The 15,746-nt window shown below is 61.1% G+C and overlaps 1 protein-coding gene across 2 annotated transcripts; it reads right to left on the bottom strand.

Annotated features, from left to right (window-relative positions):
• Positions 1 to 2,553: 2,553 nt before the first annotated feature.
• On the bottom strand, positions 2,554 to 13,836 carry LOC136106057 (glycine receptor subunit alpha-4). 2 transcript variants are annotated; one of them, XM_071813590.1, is made up of 10 exons: positions 13,627 to 13,836; positions 10,772 to 10,905; positions 10,334 to 10,401; positions 9,346 to 9,569; positions 9,138 to 9,220; positions 8,835 to 8,975; positions 8,537 to 8,751; positions 7,819 to 7,968; positions 7,315 to 7,419; positions 2,554 to 4,794 (listed from the first exon to the last, which is right to left on the bottom strand). In XM_071813590.1, exons 1-10 carry the CDS (start codon positions 13,698 to 13,700, stop codon positions 4,507 to 4,509), a joined length of 1,482 nt encoding a protein of 493 aa, XP_071669691.1. In that variant the 5' UTR covers positions 13,701 to 13,836; the 3' UTR covers positions 2,554 to 4,506. The 2 variants fall into 2 exon arrangements, with proteins under 2 accessions (XP_071669691.1, XP_065702153.1); XM_065846081.2 differs by lacking the exon at positions 7,315 to 7,419 and having other exon boundaries at positions 13,627 to 13,830.
• Positions 13,837 to 15,746: the final 1,910 nt, after the last annotated feature.

Raw genomic sequence — 15,746 nt, 5'->3', positions numbered from 1 at the left:
AACCAGCTACCACAGCCCCACTGGAGCTCTCGTTGTGGGTCCCCCCACAGCAAGAGGAGGGGAGCAGGATGGTGCCGCTGCAGGGCTGGGGCTGCGCTGCGTTGGGCTCCGGGTGCCGCTGGTGCGTTGGGACATTGAGGCGTTTCGCTAGGTGTCCTCGCATCCCTGCTCTAGCGCATCCAGAGAACAAAAGCTTTTCAGAGCCTGTGGTTTGATAATTGCTCCTTGTTTCAGCGCCGGGATCCTCCCCCTGCTCCTTCAGAGCCTGAAGCGCAAAGGCTTCTCAAAAGTCGGACAAAACAAAACACTTTCGGGGCTGGAAAACCTCATCGCTTTGTTTTTTTTTTTCTTTTGCAAAACCACAGCCCGGAGCCGGGCGGTTACCCCATATTCTCAGGGTTTGGGAGCACTGCAGGGCAGATCCCTGTTTGCCTGCGGGCTCCAGGACTCCCTCACTGCACCTTCCCAGCTGTCCTGCCTGCCTCCGGGAGCACCGGCTTCCCCTGTGCGGTGCAGGCTGGTCCCAAAGTGATGCTGGAGCAGTGGATGTGGCTGTGGGCGTGTGGGGTTTGGCAGGGCACCGGCAAAGCCCCTCTGAGCAGGCGAAGGTGATGGGCTGCCCCAAGGCAGCTCCAGGCTGTGAGGGTGGGCAGGAGAGCCTGGTGTGGAAGCAGGGGAGGAAGGGAAGGTTTGGAGCCCTGATGCCACCACGTGCAGTGACAGAGCTTGGTGCTGGCAGAGTCTCTGTGGCTGGTGGAGACGGCTGGCACGCAGTTGCAGTGCCCGGCCAAGGGCACGTTTCGTCATACCCACACAGGTGCCCTGGGAACCTTTGGGGCTGGGAAGGGGCTGTCCTACCCCAAACTGGTGCGTGCCCATGGCTGCTCGGCCCTGGCCGTGCTGCTGGTAGGCTGTTGGGAAGCTGACAGTGCCCGTGATACTAATTTTAGTGTTTGGTTGTCCCATTAATCTAGTGTAACTCCACTGACTTCCATTTAAACCAGTAATTAACTTGGCCCTGGCTGCTGGTCCCCTGCCTGCTGCTGCTTCCTGCGGTGGCTGGGATGTGTCCCCCAATGCACAATGGAAATGGCAAACCAACTCTGTCTAAAGCCACGGGCTTTGCTGGGGGTTGGAGCCACCTGGGCTGCCCCTGGCCATGCTGTGACCTGTGGGAGGGTGCGGAGCTCAGCATCCCCAACCTGGGCACTGCCATTGTCCCCAAGATGTGAGGGACCTGCTGGAGCTGTGTGCTGGAGGGCAGTGACAGTCCTGCAGCTGTGTGGGTGTCCCAGCAGCTCCCAGTCCAAATTGAGCTGCTGGAAGGATTAAGGGCAGGGGCTGAGTGCTGACCCTGATGCCAAAACTGCACTCAAACCACAAGGGTCTGCAGGGCCATGGGGCAATGCTCACTCATGCCTTTGCTAGTGCTGTGCCAGCAGCGAGACTGCCCCACCTCACCACAAACAGTGCCTGGGGCCCAGGGGCTTTAGCTCAGGAAGGATGTGTTGGGTTTTTACCATTTTCATTTTTCCAGGACGTGCCAGCTCCTGGAGCTCGGTGACTTAGAGCTGACTGCAGCATTTATTTCCAAACAGACACTGGGTGCCCAGACCTGACATTCAGTGTGGGAGAGAAAGGAGAGCAGGAGTGGAAGAAAACAGGCAAACTGCATGGGTATGAAACAGCTCCCGGCTCTCCCCTTGACTGTGAACTTTCTAGGTTTGGGGTGGGGGCAGGAGCAAGACCTTGGGGGAATTTGGTTTGTCCCATCTAAAGAACAACCCCAGCACCAAACTGGTGTCAGTGAACCTCACTTTCTCTCCTCCCAGCCACAGAAGACCCTGATGGGGCCGAGTGGGTGATGGGGCTGCGAGGTACCAACAGAGCCGGTCTGTGAAACTTGGCCGGGAGGACAGAGGGAGATTGATGTTTGCTTGGGTGCTTGGCCCTCAGCTGCAGGCTCTGCCTGCCCCTGCGCCAGCTGGGGACAAAAGCGCTGGCCCCGGATGGCACCGCAGGGCTGGCGTAAGCCCCCCAGGACAGCTGGCACCTCTGTAAGGCTGGCGCCCGCCCAGCAAGCCGGCGGGAAGGGCCTGCATAGGGAGGCTCGCATGTCGGGATGCTTGCCCCTGTTCGGGTGTCTGAGCTCCACCACAGAGCTGGAGACTCCCCCAGCCACACATCTGCCCCATCTTGGGTCCTGTCCCATGGCCAAACCAGGATGGGGTGGAAAGGAGCTGGGTTGACCACGGAGAGCACCCCACCAAGCCTGGGGAGGTGAGGAGAGAGATGAGGCTTGGGGCTGGGCAGGAGTGCCCAGCCCTGCTGAAATCTCCCACATGGGAGATAAAACTCAACAGTCACCACCAGTTATGTCAGAAAAATCACCCGTGGAGGTAACAACACCTGGGTGTAATTGCAGGTCAGGGCTCCTGTCTCCATAGGGCTGTTGTACCCTTGTCACCGTGTCCCTCGCACACACAGGGTCCCCGCCTGGAGCTGAAGCTGATCACAGGGCCCTTGTGAGAGACAAACCCCCCAGCACACCACTGAAAATCCCAGAAAGGCTTTATTTGCGTAGAAGATTGATGCTGTTTAAAAACCCACCGCTGCTAGAGGGTGGCTTGGCCGCACAGCGTCTGCGAGTGCTGCCCCGGCGCTGGCACCTCCCTGTCCAGTGCCGCCTTGGGGACAGGTGCCAGGTCAGACCAAGTGCACCCATTCCTCCACCTTCAAACAGGGCCTTCCCAAAAACAAGTCTCAAAAGCCTGTCCTGGGCACATGCCGGGGCCTCGCAGGGACCCGCACAGTGGGAAAGACATGCACGGCAGTAGCAGGGGGATGGACCTGGCTCGACCCATCCTGGGGGGGTCCTGGATGTGGCCTGGAGCTGGTTCTCCTCCGCTGGACCTGTCTGTGAAATGGGCGCGTGTGGCTGAGTGCTCTGTGGGGCTTGGGGCGCTGGGCAGGGGTGGGGGGTGTGGAGCTTTGCTCCTGGTGAGTCGTGCAAGGGAGAGGATAATGTCTGCCCGGGGAGTGGGGCCAGGACCCGTGGTGGGGGTTTCTGCCTGGGTTTGGCTTCAGCCAGCAGCACTGGCCTCTCATCCCTGTCCCCCTGTCCTGCAGGGTCCCTTTTGCCACAACGGATGGGTCACAGGGGCCCTCGCCATTCCATGGTGGCACCAACCTCCAAGGAAAGAGGCAAATCCTGTTTCCATCTTACCCCTCCTGGAAGACCCTGGGCCCTTTCCTGCGCCTGGGGCTGTTGGGGGAGATGGACCCCGCCAGGCTGCGAGCCCCACCGGGCTGGCTGTGAGCAGGGGGAAAGGAGAGCATCAACACATTTCTCTCTGTAGGACCTACATAAATGTCACCTACTGCTTTTATTTCCTGCTAAGCATGGAGGATATCCACGTCTGGAGGGCTGGAGGCCTTGCTGAGCTTGTCCTGTCAAGGTTTTGGATGCTCTCCTCTCCAGTGGAGGAGCAGCGGGATGAACCCACCAAGGGGACGCTGTGCCTGGGGAGCAGAGTGGTTTTCACTCCTGCTGACACTGCGGGAACGCAGCCGTCTGGGGATGCCACCGCTCGCTCTGCTCCTCCGAAGGGATTGGCCAAGCTGCCCCCACTACTTTGATCCCGAAAAATCTTCCTTGGAAGATGGGCTGCAAGCCCTACACTGCTGATAGCGCAGTGCTGGCTCCCCAGTGCCAAACAGCTCCTGTCCGCAGCTGCAATGGCCGCCTGTGCCCCTTCACCACCAGCAGGACAGGGTTCGCCTCCTGCCTGCCCCAGGGCTGGCATTTCTGCAGAGGAAATGGAGCCTTCTACTCAGTGTCCCAGCTCTGGGCTCTGCAGGGAGGGGAGCATTCATGACCCACTGCTTGCTGTGCATTGGAGCTGGCTGGGAGCTGGAGGAACCTTGTCCTTTGTCGGGCTGGTGGCTGCAGGGCCTCAGCCAGCACTCCACACAGTCCGGGTGCAGACAGGGGTGCTGCGTACTGTTTTCTGCAAGCAAGCTCTGGGCCAGGGGAGGAGAGAGGACTGCAGCCTCTCACCTGGCTGCTCGTGACCCACAGCTCAGTGGTACAGCCTGGAGGAGCAGCAGCCTGACAAGGTGCAGAGAGGTGGAGGGTGTCTGGATGGAAGGGCACCAGCTGTGCAGCATCCCAAAGTACAGGGGCTCCCCTGTGCCATGGCAGTGCAGTATCCCTGGGTGCCCAGGGGACCCCCTAGCAGCACAGCATCCCTGGGTACCCGGGAGTGACACCATGCAGGAGAGGTCCCTCTCTCCAGCTGTCCATGGGGGCCTGGGGTTGCTGATCCCCCCTCTCAGTGCCCCAGCACCTGAAGGGACACGAGCACTGATACATGTCCAGGCTCTGAGACCCAGCCCGTCTGTGCCACTGCTCTGGGACAGAGGGAAACACGGTTCTGGCTGAGTTCGTGGCACCCAGGCACGCTGTGGGGGTCAGAATGAGAGGCAGTCATGCTTTTCTGGGCCTCAGGGCACCGAGTGGATGTCCTCCATGCGCAGCACTTTGTAGACAACCCAGTAGAAGATATTGAAGACCAGGAAGGTGAAGGGGAAGACGGCTCGCGAGATAGTGTCAATGCGCTTGGCCCGGTCGATGTAGCGCCGGCGGAGGCTCTCCCCTTCCCGCAGCAGCATGCTGGCTGGGGGGGGGCTGTAGATGCTGGGGCCCTCCCCAGCGCCGTCCTTCAGCTGCAGGCAGTGGCCCAGCCCGTAGCCTCGCAGGTAGAAGCGGCTCTCGCGAACGAGCTCTTCCTCCTGGCGAAGGGAAAGGCTGTCAGCTGGGGCACCCCGTGGGTGCCAGTACTGCAGGGCAAGCAGGTGCTTGTGGCTGCATGTCCTGCACACCCCTCCACCAGGCAATACATTCATGTACGTGCCTGGCACAAGCTTAGGTGCGTTTTCAGAAAGCCCAGTGTGCAGGCAAAAGCACAGGGCCAGCAGGCTGCGGGCAGGGGCAGGCAGGGGTGTGCGGAGGCGAGCACTGATCGATTGCCTTATCAAGCAGCATGTTTTCAGGGTGCACCCAAGGGCAACCCCAACCCTGGCAGCCCAACACTGACCCCCCCCGGCCTCCTTCCAGCTCTGGCTTGGGGTTGGGAAGCCCCGCTCTCTGGCAGCTGGGGTGATGGGGTAAACCGGGGAGAGGGGGAGATGGACACAGGGTGCAGGGGATGCAGGTTGCACGGGGGTGCAGGATGCACTGGGCTGCAGAGCACACAGGGCTGCAGAGAGCTTTGGGGTGTAGGGAGCTTGGGGGTGCAGGCACTGCTGTGGCAGCTCTGTTTGTTGCGGGGTGGAAGTGTGCCCATGCCAGTGAATAGGAGGGGGCAGGCAGATTGCTGGGGCAGATCTGGGCAGGGATGCAGGAGCCTGGCTAGCATCAGGGTTTGCAGGGCCTTCCAGTCCTTCCAAAGGCCCAGACTCCTATTTCTCCCCATGGCTGTTTGGCGGCGGCTGCCCAATGCAGCAGAGGAGGGAGGCTCAGAGAACTGGATTCCCTACTGGTCTCTCTGCCCTTGCTCACCCCATCTCACCCCATGCTGGCAGGGGGCTGTGGGGAGGGCAGCGTGCCCATGGGGCTGCATGCCCATCATCAAGCCTGCAAAAGTGCCACAAGGGCCAGACACCTGCCCTCACCGCAGGTCACAGCCCACTGCTATTGTTTGTGGCACAGCCCTACTCACCTTGCAGCCCCTCGGGTACCAGCCAGTGGTGCCAGCGCTGCCCATGCTTCTCCCTGCGGACAGCTGGGCATCGTTAGTGACTTACCTCGTCCCTTTCTTTTGTGCTCGAGGAGGGTTGTGTGTGCAAAGATTTGGCAAAAGACCAACATGGGAAAGCCCAGGCTGCACATCTGGCTTTTCACTGAACCCCGGGGCAACTCATTAGGTCTCTGAGGCTCATCCCCCGCTCTGCCTCGCCGGTGCCGTATCTGGCTGCGGTGGGTCTCTTCTCCCAGGGCATGCTGCAAGGCAGCCCCTTGCCTTGCGCCATGCCCGCACACAGCCTGGGTGCCAGATCCCAAACGCCATCTCTGACCAGCACTGCCCTCCAAACCGCGGAGAGCAGCCTCCTGGCTGAGGTCAGCCTGCACAGGTGCTCGGCCAGCAAGGGGGCTCTCATGCGGAGCGCTCATGCCCCGGCATCTTTATTTAACTCAGCAATCCGCCGGCTAAGCAAGATTTCTCAGTGGGAAGAGCAGCAGCAGCTCAAACTGCTGAGATTAATTCTCATTTGCAGCTGAGTTTTATTCCCCCGCCCCAGGCTGAGCACTGGCGGCTGCCCCAGGGGATGCGGTGGGGAGAGGCTGGGGTGCTGTGTCAGGCAGCGCTGGCACGGGAGCTGCAGGGAGCAGGGCTCTGCTGCAGGCTCTGACCCAGCAGCAACCCAGGGTGCTCCTGGCTGCACCCAAGTGCCTTGCCAGCAGCACCCTGGGGTGGTTCCGCAGCCTCCCCCTCAGGACAGCTGCACTGTGTTCTGTTTTAAGCTGGCAGATGGTTCCTGGCTTTGTCAGAGCCTCTCTGTCCCTGCCCTGCTTGAATGGGTGTTCATTTCCAGGAGCAGGTGCTCAGGAGATGCGAAAGGCAGGGAGCAAGGGAGGGAGCTGGGAAGCTTCTCCAAGCATCCAAGGGCTGATGGTGATGGAGGGGAGGCTAAAGGCATCCTGTGGGGTGGAGAGGAGAGGATGCACCAGGCTTGATCTCCTCCCTGGAGCTGTGGTTGTCCTCCAGCGTGTCCCCACCAGCCCGGGAGCCTGCCCTGCCCCACTGCTCCTCCTTATGCCTGGAGCTGCAAAGTGCCCATGTGCTTTGAGCTGGAGTTACAGCAGGCAGCCACGGGTGCCTCAAACCTGCCTGTGCAAGGACAGCCAGGCAGGCGGAGCCCCCAGCCTGCCAGAGGTGTGGGTACGGCCTGGGGCAGCAGCTCAGGAACAGCCACTGGTCATCCCGGCATCGCTCATCCCTTGTCACAGGGGACTGAATTGGTCGTGCTTTATGGAGGGGGAAACTGAGGCACAGAGTGGGCACATCTCCAGGGAAATCTGCCCCGTTCCCACCCCTCTCTCATATCTCTTTTGAGCCCAGGGAGCGGCAGCTCCATCCTATGGGCACATGCTCTGTGCACATCACTGCCCTGCTCCTTCCGCGGGCCCTTACTGGACCCCAAGACCGGCTCCTGGGGGGCTTGTTTTGGGGAGGGGAGGTGAGGCTGGCTGGGGGTGCACTGCACTGCGCTGCACTGCGTGGAGGGGGCTGCCGGGGGGTGGTGCTTTACCCGGGAGCTGGAGAGCTGCGAGAGTGTCGCGTAGGTGTGCTCGCCACCGTGCCGGCTGCTCAGCTGCCGCAGGGACTCCAGGCTGGCCGTCCCGCTGCTCAGGCCCTTTTGGCATCCGACAGTGCACACCAAACAGAAACAGGACAGTGGGTGACGATGGCTCTGCCCCAGCCCTGGGGACAGCAGCTCTGGGGGCCAGAATGGGGATGGCGGGGGCACAAGGGTTCTGTGTGTGGGGGGGAAAATGTGGGGAGGAGGATGGATGGCATCCTGGGCTTGTTTGCGCTGGCAGAGCCTGGGGCACCCATGGGTGCTGTGTACTGTGCTGCCCAGGCGGGCAGGACTGCAACGCCTGTGGGTCCCTGAGGTGCCAGAGGGGCTGACCCCACGCTCTGGGCAGTGGGACACAGCCCAGCACTGAGCCCTGTCCTGGCAACCCCAGGGTGTCCCCTTGGCAGCTGAGGACGGGCAGACACTGTGACAGTGGTGGCGGGAGGGACTCACCATCCTCTGCCGCCGCTGGCGCCGACGCAGGCGCATGAACTCCTTGTGCTGGCGGGAGACAAAGTTGACGGCTGCGTATTCCAACAGAGCAGCAAAGACGAAGAGCAGGCACACGGCCATCCAGATGTCAATGGCCTTCACATAGGAGACCTGCGAGGACAAGATGGGGCTCAGGGACCTGCTGCCCCCCACCTCGCTCTTCCTGCCCCCCCTGCCAGCTTCGCCCTGCTGCCAAGGGGCACAGGAGTCCTCTCAGCTGGGATACATGGGCCAGAGCTCACAGAGTGAATTGCAGAATCACGTAATTACAGAATGGTTGGGGTTGGAAGGGACCTCTGGAGACCATCCAGTCCAACCCACCTGCTAAAGCAGGTTCATGAGAGCAGATCACACAGCATGTGTCCAGGTGGGTTTGAATGTCTCCAGAGGAGGAGACTCCACAACCTCTCTGGGCAGCCTGGTCCAGGGCTCTGGCACCCTCAAAGTAAAGAAGTTTATCATCATATTCAGATGGAACCTCCTGTGTTTCAGTCTGCGCATTGCCCCTCATCCTATTGTTGGGCACCACTGAACAGAGTCTGGTCCATCCTCTGGCACCCACCCCTGAGATAAGATCCCTCACCCAGCCGAGCAGCACTCTTGGCACACACAATGCCCAAACCCTTCCCCAGGGATGGCTCCCCCTGCCCCGGGAACCCAGCACAGAGACAGCGCTGACCTTGGGCAGCGAGGCCCGGGAGCCGGCGCTCTGCGTGGTCATGGTGAGCACGGTGGTGATGCCCAAGCCCACTCGGGCGGGTGCTGCGTCCATGTTGATCCAGAAGGAGACCCAGGAGAGGATGACGATGAGCAGGCTGGGGATGTACATCTGGATCAGGTAGTAACCCATCTGCCTCTCCAGGTGGAACTTCACCTCGATGCAGGTGAACTTGCCTGTAGGGAAAGATGGCCCCGATGGGTGAGAGGGACCCATGGGCCATGGCAGGGGGGTGGCAGTGGGTCCCTGGGCTGCTCACCTGTGTTGTAGTACTTGGTGCAATATCCCAGGTCCTTCTCATCCCTGAGGATGAACTGTGGCAGCGTCAAGCCTTCTGCCACCTGCACAGCCTCCTGCTCCTCCAGCCACTCGAAGATGAGATCGTTCATGGTGTAGCCGACTGGAGGGGATGAAATAAGGCATGGGATGGGGGAGCACCAACACCACGTTCATCCCCACCCTGAATGACCACTCCTTCCTGCTCACCTCCCTCAGAAGCAGGGAGATGTCAGCAGATGGGATGAGGGGATGAAGCACAGCTTGAACCCCCCCAGGTACTCACAGCTCTCCAGCTGCATGGTGCATGTCTGGATGTCCATGGGAAAGTTCTTGAGGTCCATGGGGCAGGATAGGATCAGTGTCAGTCTGGAGGAGGCAGAGGAAAGGAGAAGATTGCTGGGGCAGTCAGGGGGAAAAATCTGCCCCATGGGAGGTAAGACGACAGCTTCGCCTCCCAACTCGGGTGCTGCACCAGAGGAGAAGGGTTCTACCTAATGCTGTAGAGCACATTGCCATTCTTGAAGATGCGCAGCAGCTTGTTGTCGGTGGTGACCTCATGGAAACTGGCCCCTTTCTCGTTGGCGAAGAACAAGTCTGGCTTCCAGATGGAGTCAAGCATGGAGGGGTCGAGGTCGAGGGAGTCGTCAGGGTACTCGCGGTAAGCCAGGCGGGGGTCGTTCCACTGCTGCCGCAGAAAGACGTTCACCCGGTAGTCCTGGGGCAGGGGGCACCGTGTCAGCCAGGAGCACCCCGCGGTGCCCAGGGAGGAGAAAAAGGAGGTGGAGAAGGGAGAAGAGATGGAGGAGGAGGTGGAAGGGGATCTCTGAGTCGAGGCTCAGCCCTGCGGATGCTGCCTGCCTGACACCAACCACACACAGGCAGGGGCGGCTCAGGAACCTTCCCATGCTGTGGGCAGCCAGTGGAAATTAAAAAAACAAAGGCACAGCAGCCAAAAGGAGGAGGAGGAGAAGGAGGACCAGTAGTTGCTGCCTGCAGCATTCCTCGCAGGGCTCTGTGGCAATGTGCAGGGTCAATGTGATGTTTGATGGCATTAAGCCTTTGCAGCAGCAAAAATAGGGAATTTTTGGCCCTGAGGCTTCCTCAGAGTTCCTCATGTACTGAAGGAGGCCAGGGATGGTGAGGACACAGAACTCGCATTGTCCAGCACCTGCTGAGCATGTGAACAGCAGGGAGCTACCGCCTTGTTCTGACCCTTTGGGTGTTCATCCCAGCTTAGGCACGGGGACTGTTGCCCACACAGCCAAACTCTGATTAACTGACTCCAGAAAAGCCACAGATGTTTGCTATGGCTCTGCACATCCCCACTGCAGTGTCAGGGCCAGTTCTGGAGCAGGGCTCACAGAACCCCTGTGAGCATGGCCACAGGCTCGGGCGCTGGGACCTGTACGTCCACCAGCAGAGCCACCACCAGCCCCAAGGTGCTGAGAGAAGAGCCCGTCATGCTGGTGAAAGCCTCACCATGGTGGTCTCGGTGACAGAGCCGAAGCTGTTGATGAAGATGTTGCACGTCACGTTGACAGGCGGACCTGGAAAACAGTGTGAAGTCTCCTCTCGCTGCTGGCCAGGGAGACACGTGCACCGCACAGGCACACGTGGAGGTGCTGCCTCCTGCCTGCGTTGCATGGATGGATGCACACAAGCATCCCCTGCCCACTGGGGTCACCCCACAGTGTGTCAGGGTGAACCCCAGCACAGCCGGCAAGCGCAGCAGCTGCCCACACTGTCAGGCAAAGCAGGCGCATGCAGGGCGGCTGTGAGAGCAGCCAGGACTCTGGGGAGGGTGTTGGGATGAAGGGACACAAGTCAGGGTCCTGTCCCCAAACCCATACCTGCCCGTTCCCTGGTTTGGGGCAGTGGGTCACTGCCAGGTTTGGGAGCCTCACGTCCTCCCCTTACCTTTGAAGTTGGGTCGAATCCGGGCATCATACCCTGATGTTCGTCCCATAAGCTTGTCCAGGAAATCAGAGGGTGACATGGGCTGGGGCGAGCCTCGGGAAGCAGCTTTAATCTCCTCCCGCCCTGAGACCAGACTGCAGGGCAGAGAAGGCAGGTTAGCTGCCTGCCGGCACCGGGGGGTCTGCAGGCACATTTTGGCACCCCGTGGGGATCGCCAGCTGCCTGGGGAAGTGGCTGTGCCCATGCTGCATCCACTCCAATGCTGTCAGTGTGCTGACCCCAGGACTCCTTCCTACTTCTGTTGGGATCCTAGCAGCTTCTCCTCTCACCGGCCACGGCCTGAGTGCCCTGTGCCCATGTTTTGCCTGTCCCCCTGCCAGCAAAGCCCTTGCCTGCCATGTCCCCTGGCATGCTGTCCACGGCTGCAGTGGAGACAGGGATCGGTGGGTGATGGCCTCGCGCACAGCAGCCGGGCTCTGTGCTGGAGGGGGAAAGCGGAGGGTCCCTCCCGGGTTCAACCGCCGATGTCCATACCCTGCCTGGCACAGACTCACAGCCTTGGGGTACACGACACCCACCCCCAAGCTGTGGGCTGCATGATGTGAGTGAGGAGGTGCCCAGGAGCACAGCTGCAGCTGTGACACTTTGCCAGAGGCCAGGACAATGGGGTAAGAGAGGAGCAGCAAAGCCCACCTCCACAGCGGCCATGGCACGGAGCTGACATGAGCTCTCCCACGCAGCGCTCCCAACGATGATGGAGACTTATTTAAACTGACCTTGGAGGGGATATTTTTGTGAACATGTCTTAGCCTGACAGTTTTTCTCTCTTCCGTCAGTCTATAATGATCATTTCAAGGAACAATGCGAGAGACGTTCGCTCACCACATTGCCAGGCATGTGGCTGTGATGGAGAGGAATTACTCAGAAATCTCCAGACACAAAGAGAGCTTTGAGCATGCTGCTGGTGCTGCTGCGCCCTGCCTCATAAGTCCACCAGGTCCATGCCCAGGTAGGTCCCACTCCTTGGAGCTACAACCCTGTTATCACAAGTGGATGATGATGATGATGGAATCTGGAACCCCCTGAGGTCCTTGTTCCCATTTCCTGCTTCCTACCAATACACCTTGTTCCTGCCTCTTCTCAGGGAGGTAGGGTTCATCCTGGAGGGGCTTGTGTGCATCCTTGCCAGCTGGAAGTGGCCACAACAGCCGATCAAAAATGATGCAGCTGGGCAGATTTTCCCTTAATCTAAGACAGGGAGCAGAGAGCACCAGAGAGTGACCAAGAGCAAGAGGTGGGGAGAAATTCCCCTTCCAGGAGCTGCATTAGAGAGGTGTGACTTTGGGAGGAGGGCTGCAAGAGGCCAGGGTAACAAGGAGTTAATTCAGACCTCTGCCTGCCACAGAGCTGTGAACGATGTCCTCCTCCTTCTCCTCAGCTGAAGAGGAAGATGGGGGTTCTCCCCTGGAGCATGTGGGAGGAAGGCTCCCCTGGTGCTGCGGCAGCTGGCTCCTTGAAGAGGCTCAGCTAACCTGGCCGAGCAGTGGCAGATCTGCAGCCCCAGCAATTCATGAACCTTGGGGGCAGCAGGGGGGGCAGAAGTGTCGCGGGTGCAGCCACCTCCAGCATCATCCCTGGCAGGGCCGTTCTGGCACACAGCCTCTGGGCACAGCCCCTGGGTCCTGGCTCTTCTCAAGGTTTGGCTGCAGCTCCCCTGTTTGGGCAGTGCCTGCCCCAGGGGACTCTGCCACTAACCTGGCCTGAGCGCTGCGGGGCCCTGGGGCTCAGCACCTCCACAGAGTGAAGAGATGCTGGGGTTGGAAAATGCTCACATCTGTCTAAAAATGCCGCCCCAAAACAAGCAGTTTCTGCATGTGGAGCAATGATAGTTTTATATGATTTCCCCTCTCTCGGCCACAAACGCTGTGGTTCCCCCTCATGCTGCTTCAGGCATCCTAGCCAAGTGGTGGTGGGGGGAGTCGGGATAGGGAGCAGGCTCAGGCCGGGGGCACTGCAGCCCCCCAACCCCTCTCTGCCTGGCTTGCTCCCCCCTGCATCCCACCTTGTCCCAGATAGCACCCAAGGTGGCGAGAGAGGGAAAAAGGGACCCAGGGGCTTTGGATTGTCCACCCACGTGGGCCAAGAGTTATTCCTACACCCATAGGACCTGGGTTACCCACTGGTCTGGGTGATGCAAGGGCTGGGTTGGGGACTGTCCTGAGGCCCCCCCCGCAAAAGACCCCAAGCCAGAAATAGGTCTGAGCATCACAGGGGCTTTGTAGCGCTGGAGAAGGAACCGCCTGGGCAATCACCTGGCTCAGCTTGCCCCTTCTGCCACTGTAGCAAGGGTCCCCAGCTGACCTGGGGTCAGGGGGACCATTGGGGACCCAGCAATGGGGTGGGGGCTCCTTAGAATAGAGCCCGGCTGTGTGTGGCTGGGACTGGAGGGGGAAGGTCTTGTGGGTCCCCAGGGTTCTGATTCAGGGTCCCGGGGAATGGGGGGCTGCGGACAGGTTTGGGGAAGCTCCAGTGGCCTGTGGGGAGGTTTGGATCGGGACTGGGAGGGTTCTGGCTGGGGGTAGCAGCCCCTGGAGAGAGGTCCGGAGCGGGTGTAGGGGTGCAGGTCCCGGGGCTCCTCCGGGTGTGGGAGGGGATGCCCGGGTCCCGCAGGAATAGATCCATCTCTGAGAGGGGGTAATGCCTGGCTCCCGGAGGGGAAATGTGGCTCCCGGGGGATGGGGGGGTCCGGATACCGGAGGGGGTGCCGGGGGAGCGGTGTGGAGATCCGCGGCCCCCGCAGCCGCACGGCCCGCGAGTGGGAGCCGCCCCGCCGAACACCCGCGCCGTGCGCTCACCTGAGCGGGCCGCGCCGGGGCAGGAGGCAGCCGAGGAGGAGGAAGGCGAGGGCGCCGGCCCGGAGCGCGCCCATCCCGCCGCAGCCCGCAGCCCCGCCGCCCCGGGCGCACGGGCATGACCCGGCCGGTGGCGGCGGCGTCCCCGCTCCCGCTCCCGCCGCACCGGGGCCGCTGCCGCCGCCGCTGCCGCCGCCCCCCGCCCGGTCCCGCTCCTCATAGTCCGGGCGAGCGGGAGCCCGCCGCGGGGTGGGCGCCGACCGGCTGCGGGCACCGAGAGCCGGGCGGAGCCTCGCCCGCCGCGGCGGGGAGGAGGCGGGCACGGCGGCGGGGGGCTCCCCGCCGCCGTGCCCGCCTCCTCCCCACCGCCTCGGGGACCTCTGTCGTCCCGTCGGGGCTGTCCTGGAGCCTACGTCCCCCATGGGGGCTCCGCGGGTAGCGAGGCGCTGGCCCGGTGCTGGGGAGGGACGCAGCTCCCTGCGGGGTTTGCGAGGGTCCAGGGGCACACGAGGGTCGGGGGGTGCTCCGGGGCTGGGGGATGCGCTGGGATCGAGGGACCCTCCGGGATTTAGGGATGTGGCAGAGCTGATGGCTGTAGTGGGATCGAAGGATGTGCAGGGTTAAGGGATGCTCTGGGACAAGAAATAGACTGGGATCAGAGGATGTGCTGAGCTGAAGGATGGTCGGGGGACAAGGGAGGTGCTGGGATCGAGGGCTGTGCAGGGGCTGAGGGATGCCCTGGAGGTACTGCCCTTCTGAACAGGAGGGAGCGGCTGGGAGCCGCCGGACTCCTTCCTCCCTCTGCCTGGCCTCGCAGTGCCCTGGGGCTGCAGCTCCGAGCCGGCCTGCAGGCAGGCTGGGGCACAGACCCCGCGGGGACTCAGCCCTCCTGCTGGGACCCCTGCGCTTGCCTTTCCCAGAGTCACAGCGGATGGGCGAACCTGTGCAGGGGCAGGTAACCTCCTTGGAGAAGGCAAGATGAACAGTCATGTCTGCGTGATGTGGGGAGCCATGGTGGCTGCCAAGAAGAGGGAAACTGAGGCAGAGGGAGGGGAGTTGCTTGTTAACCAGGGCAGCAGGGGCAGGGCTGGGACACGAGCTGCTCGGCTGCCTCTCTGCCTTGTCCCCTGGGGCCACCTGGCCGAGCCGCAGAATCATCTCTGGTCATAGGCAATCTATGATTAATTTGTGAGGAAGAGAACAGTATTAAAAAAAGAGAAAAGCGCAGAATAAATGATTCCCAGCAGATATGTTGTTCAGGTTTCAATTCACCCTACTGTGGCTGGCTCATCTCATTTATTTGTATTCATTACAGTTTGGCAATGGCTAGGAGCTGCTGTACGAAGCCATTGCTGCAGGGGTCCGCAGAGGAGGATCTCAGAGAAGGGGGAGAGCACGGTACCCCCTGCACCCTGTCTGCCCAGGGCAAGCGAAGGGCTCAGGTCTGCGATGGCTTCTCCTCGGCAGAAAGCCAGAGAGGGATTTTGAGAGCTGAGTTTGCTGTAGGGAGGCAGTGTGAGTGAGGGAAGTCTATGAAGCCAACCCTGGGGCGCCTTCTCCAGCATGGTGGAGAGGACAGGGGGCTGTAGGCAGCAAACAGCTGCAAGGCAACATGCAGGAGTCCTTGTCCCTACTCAGCATCTCTCACAGCACCAGGAGCTGGGACAAGTCTCCTCCGATTACTGTTGCCATTAATGTTTACGGGGCTGCGATGCTGGGCGGTCCAAGACAGGATCTGGAGCCCTGGGGCACAGAGCAAACACACACGGCACAACAGCTCCTCTTCCAGAGTCTGTCCGAGCTAAGTGAACCTGACACTGTTGGGAGGCAGGGAGTCAGCTGCATCCTCTCTGTCCTCCATGGAAACTGAGACACTCTTGCCTGCATTCATGGAGGGGCCCTGGGATGGCTGGAGTGGTCCTGGAGCCAGTTCTGCAGGTGACCATGAGCATGGGCTCTCAAGATTATCAGCTACAAGCCTCAATCGCGTGTGCTGCAGTCAGCAGGACACTGGGTCCGAGCTAACGAGGCCCTTGGAGAGTTTGGCGAAGCCAATGCAGCAACGCAGCTCCCTGACAGGCAGGGCTGCGGAGGATGGTGCAGCCATAGCCCTCCTGCCCGCC

The sequence above is a fragment of the Patagioenas fasciata genome, chromosome 11, assembly GCF_037038585.1.
Source record: "Patagioenas fasciata isolate bPatFas1 chromosome 11, bPatFas1.hap1, whole genome shotgun sequence".
Classification (NCBI taxonomy): Eukaryota; Metazoa; Chordata; class Aves; order Columbiformes; family Columbidae; genus Patagioenas; species Patagioenas fasciata.
The sequence above is the reverse complement of the archived record's forward strand: the minus strand, read 5'-3'. Positions and strand labels throughout refer to the sequence as shown.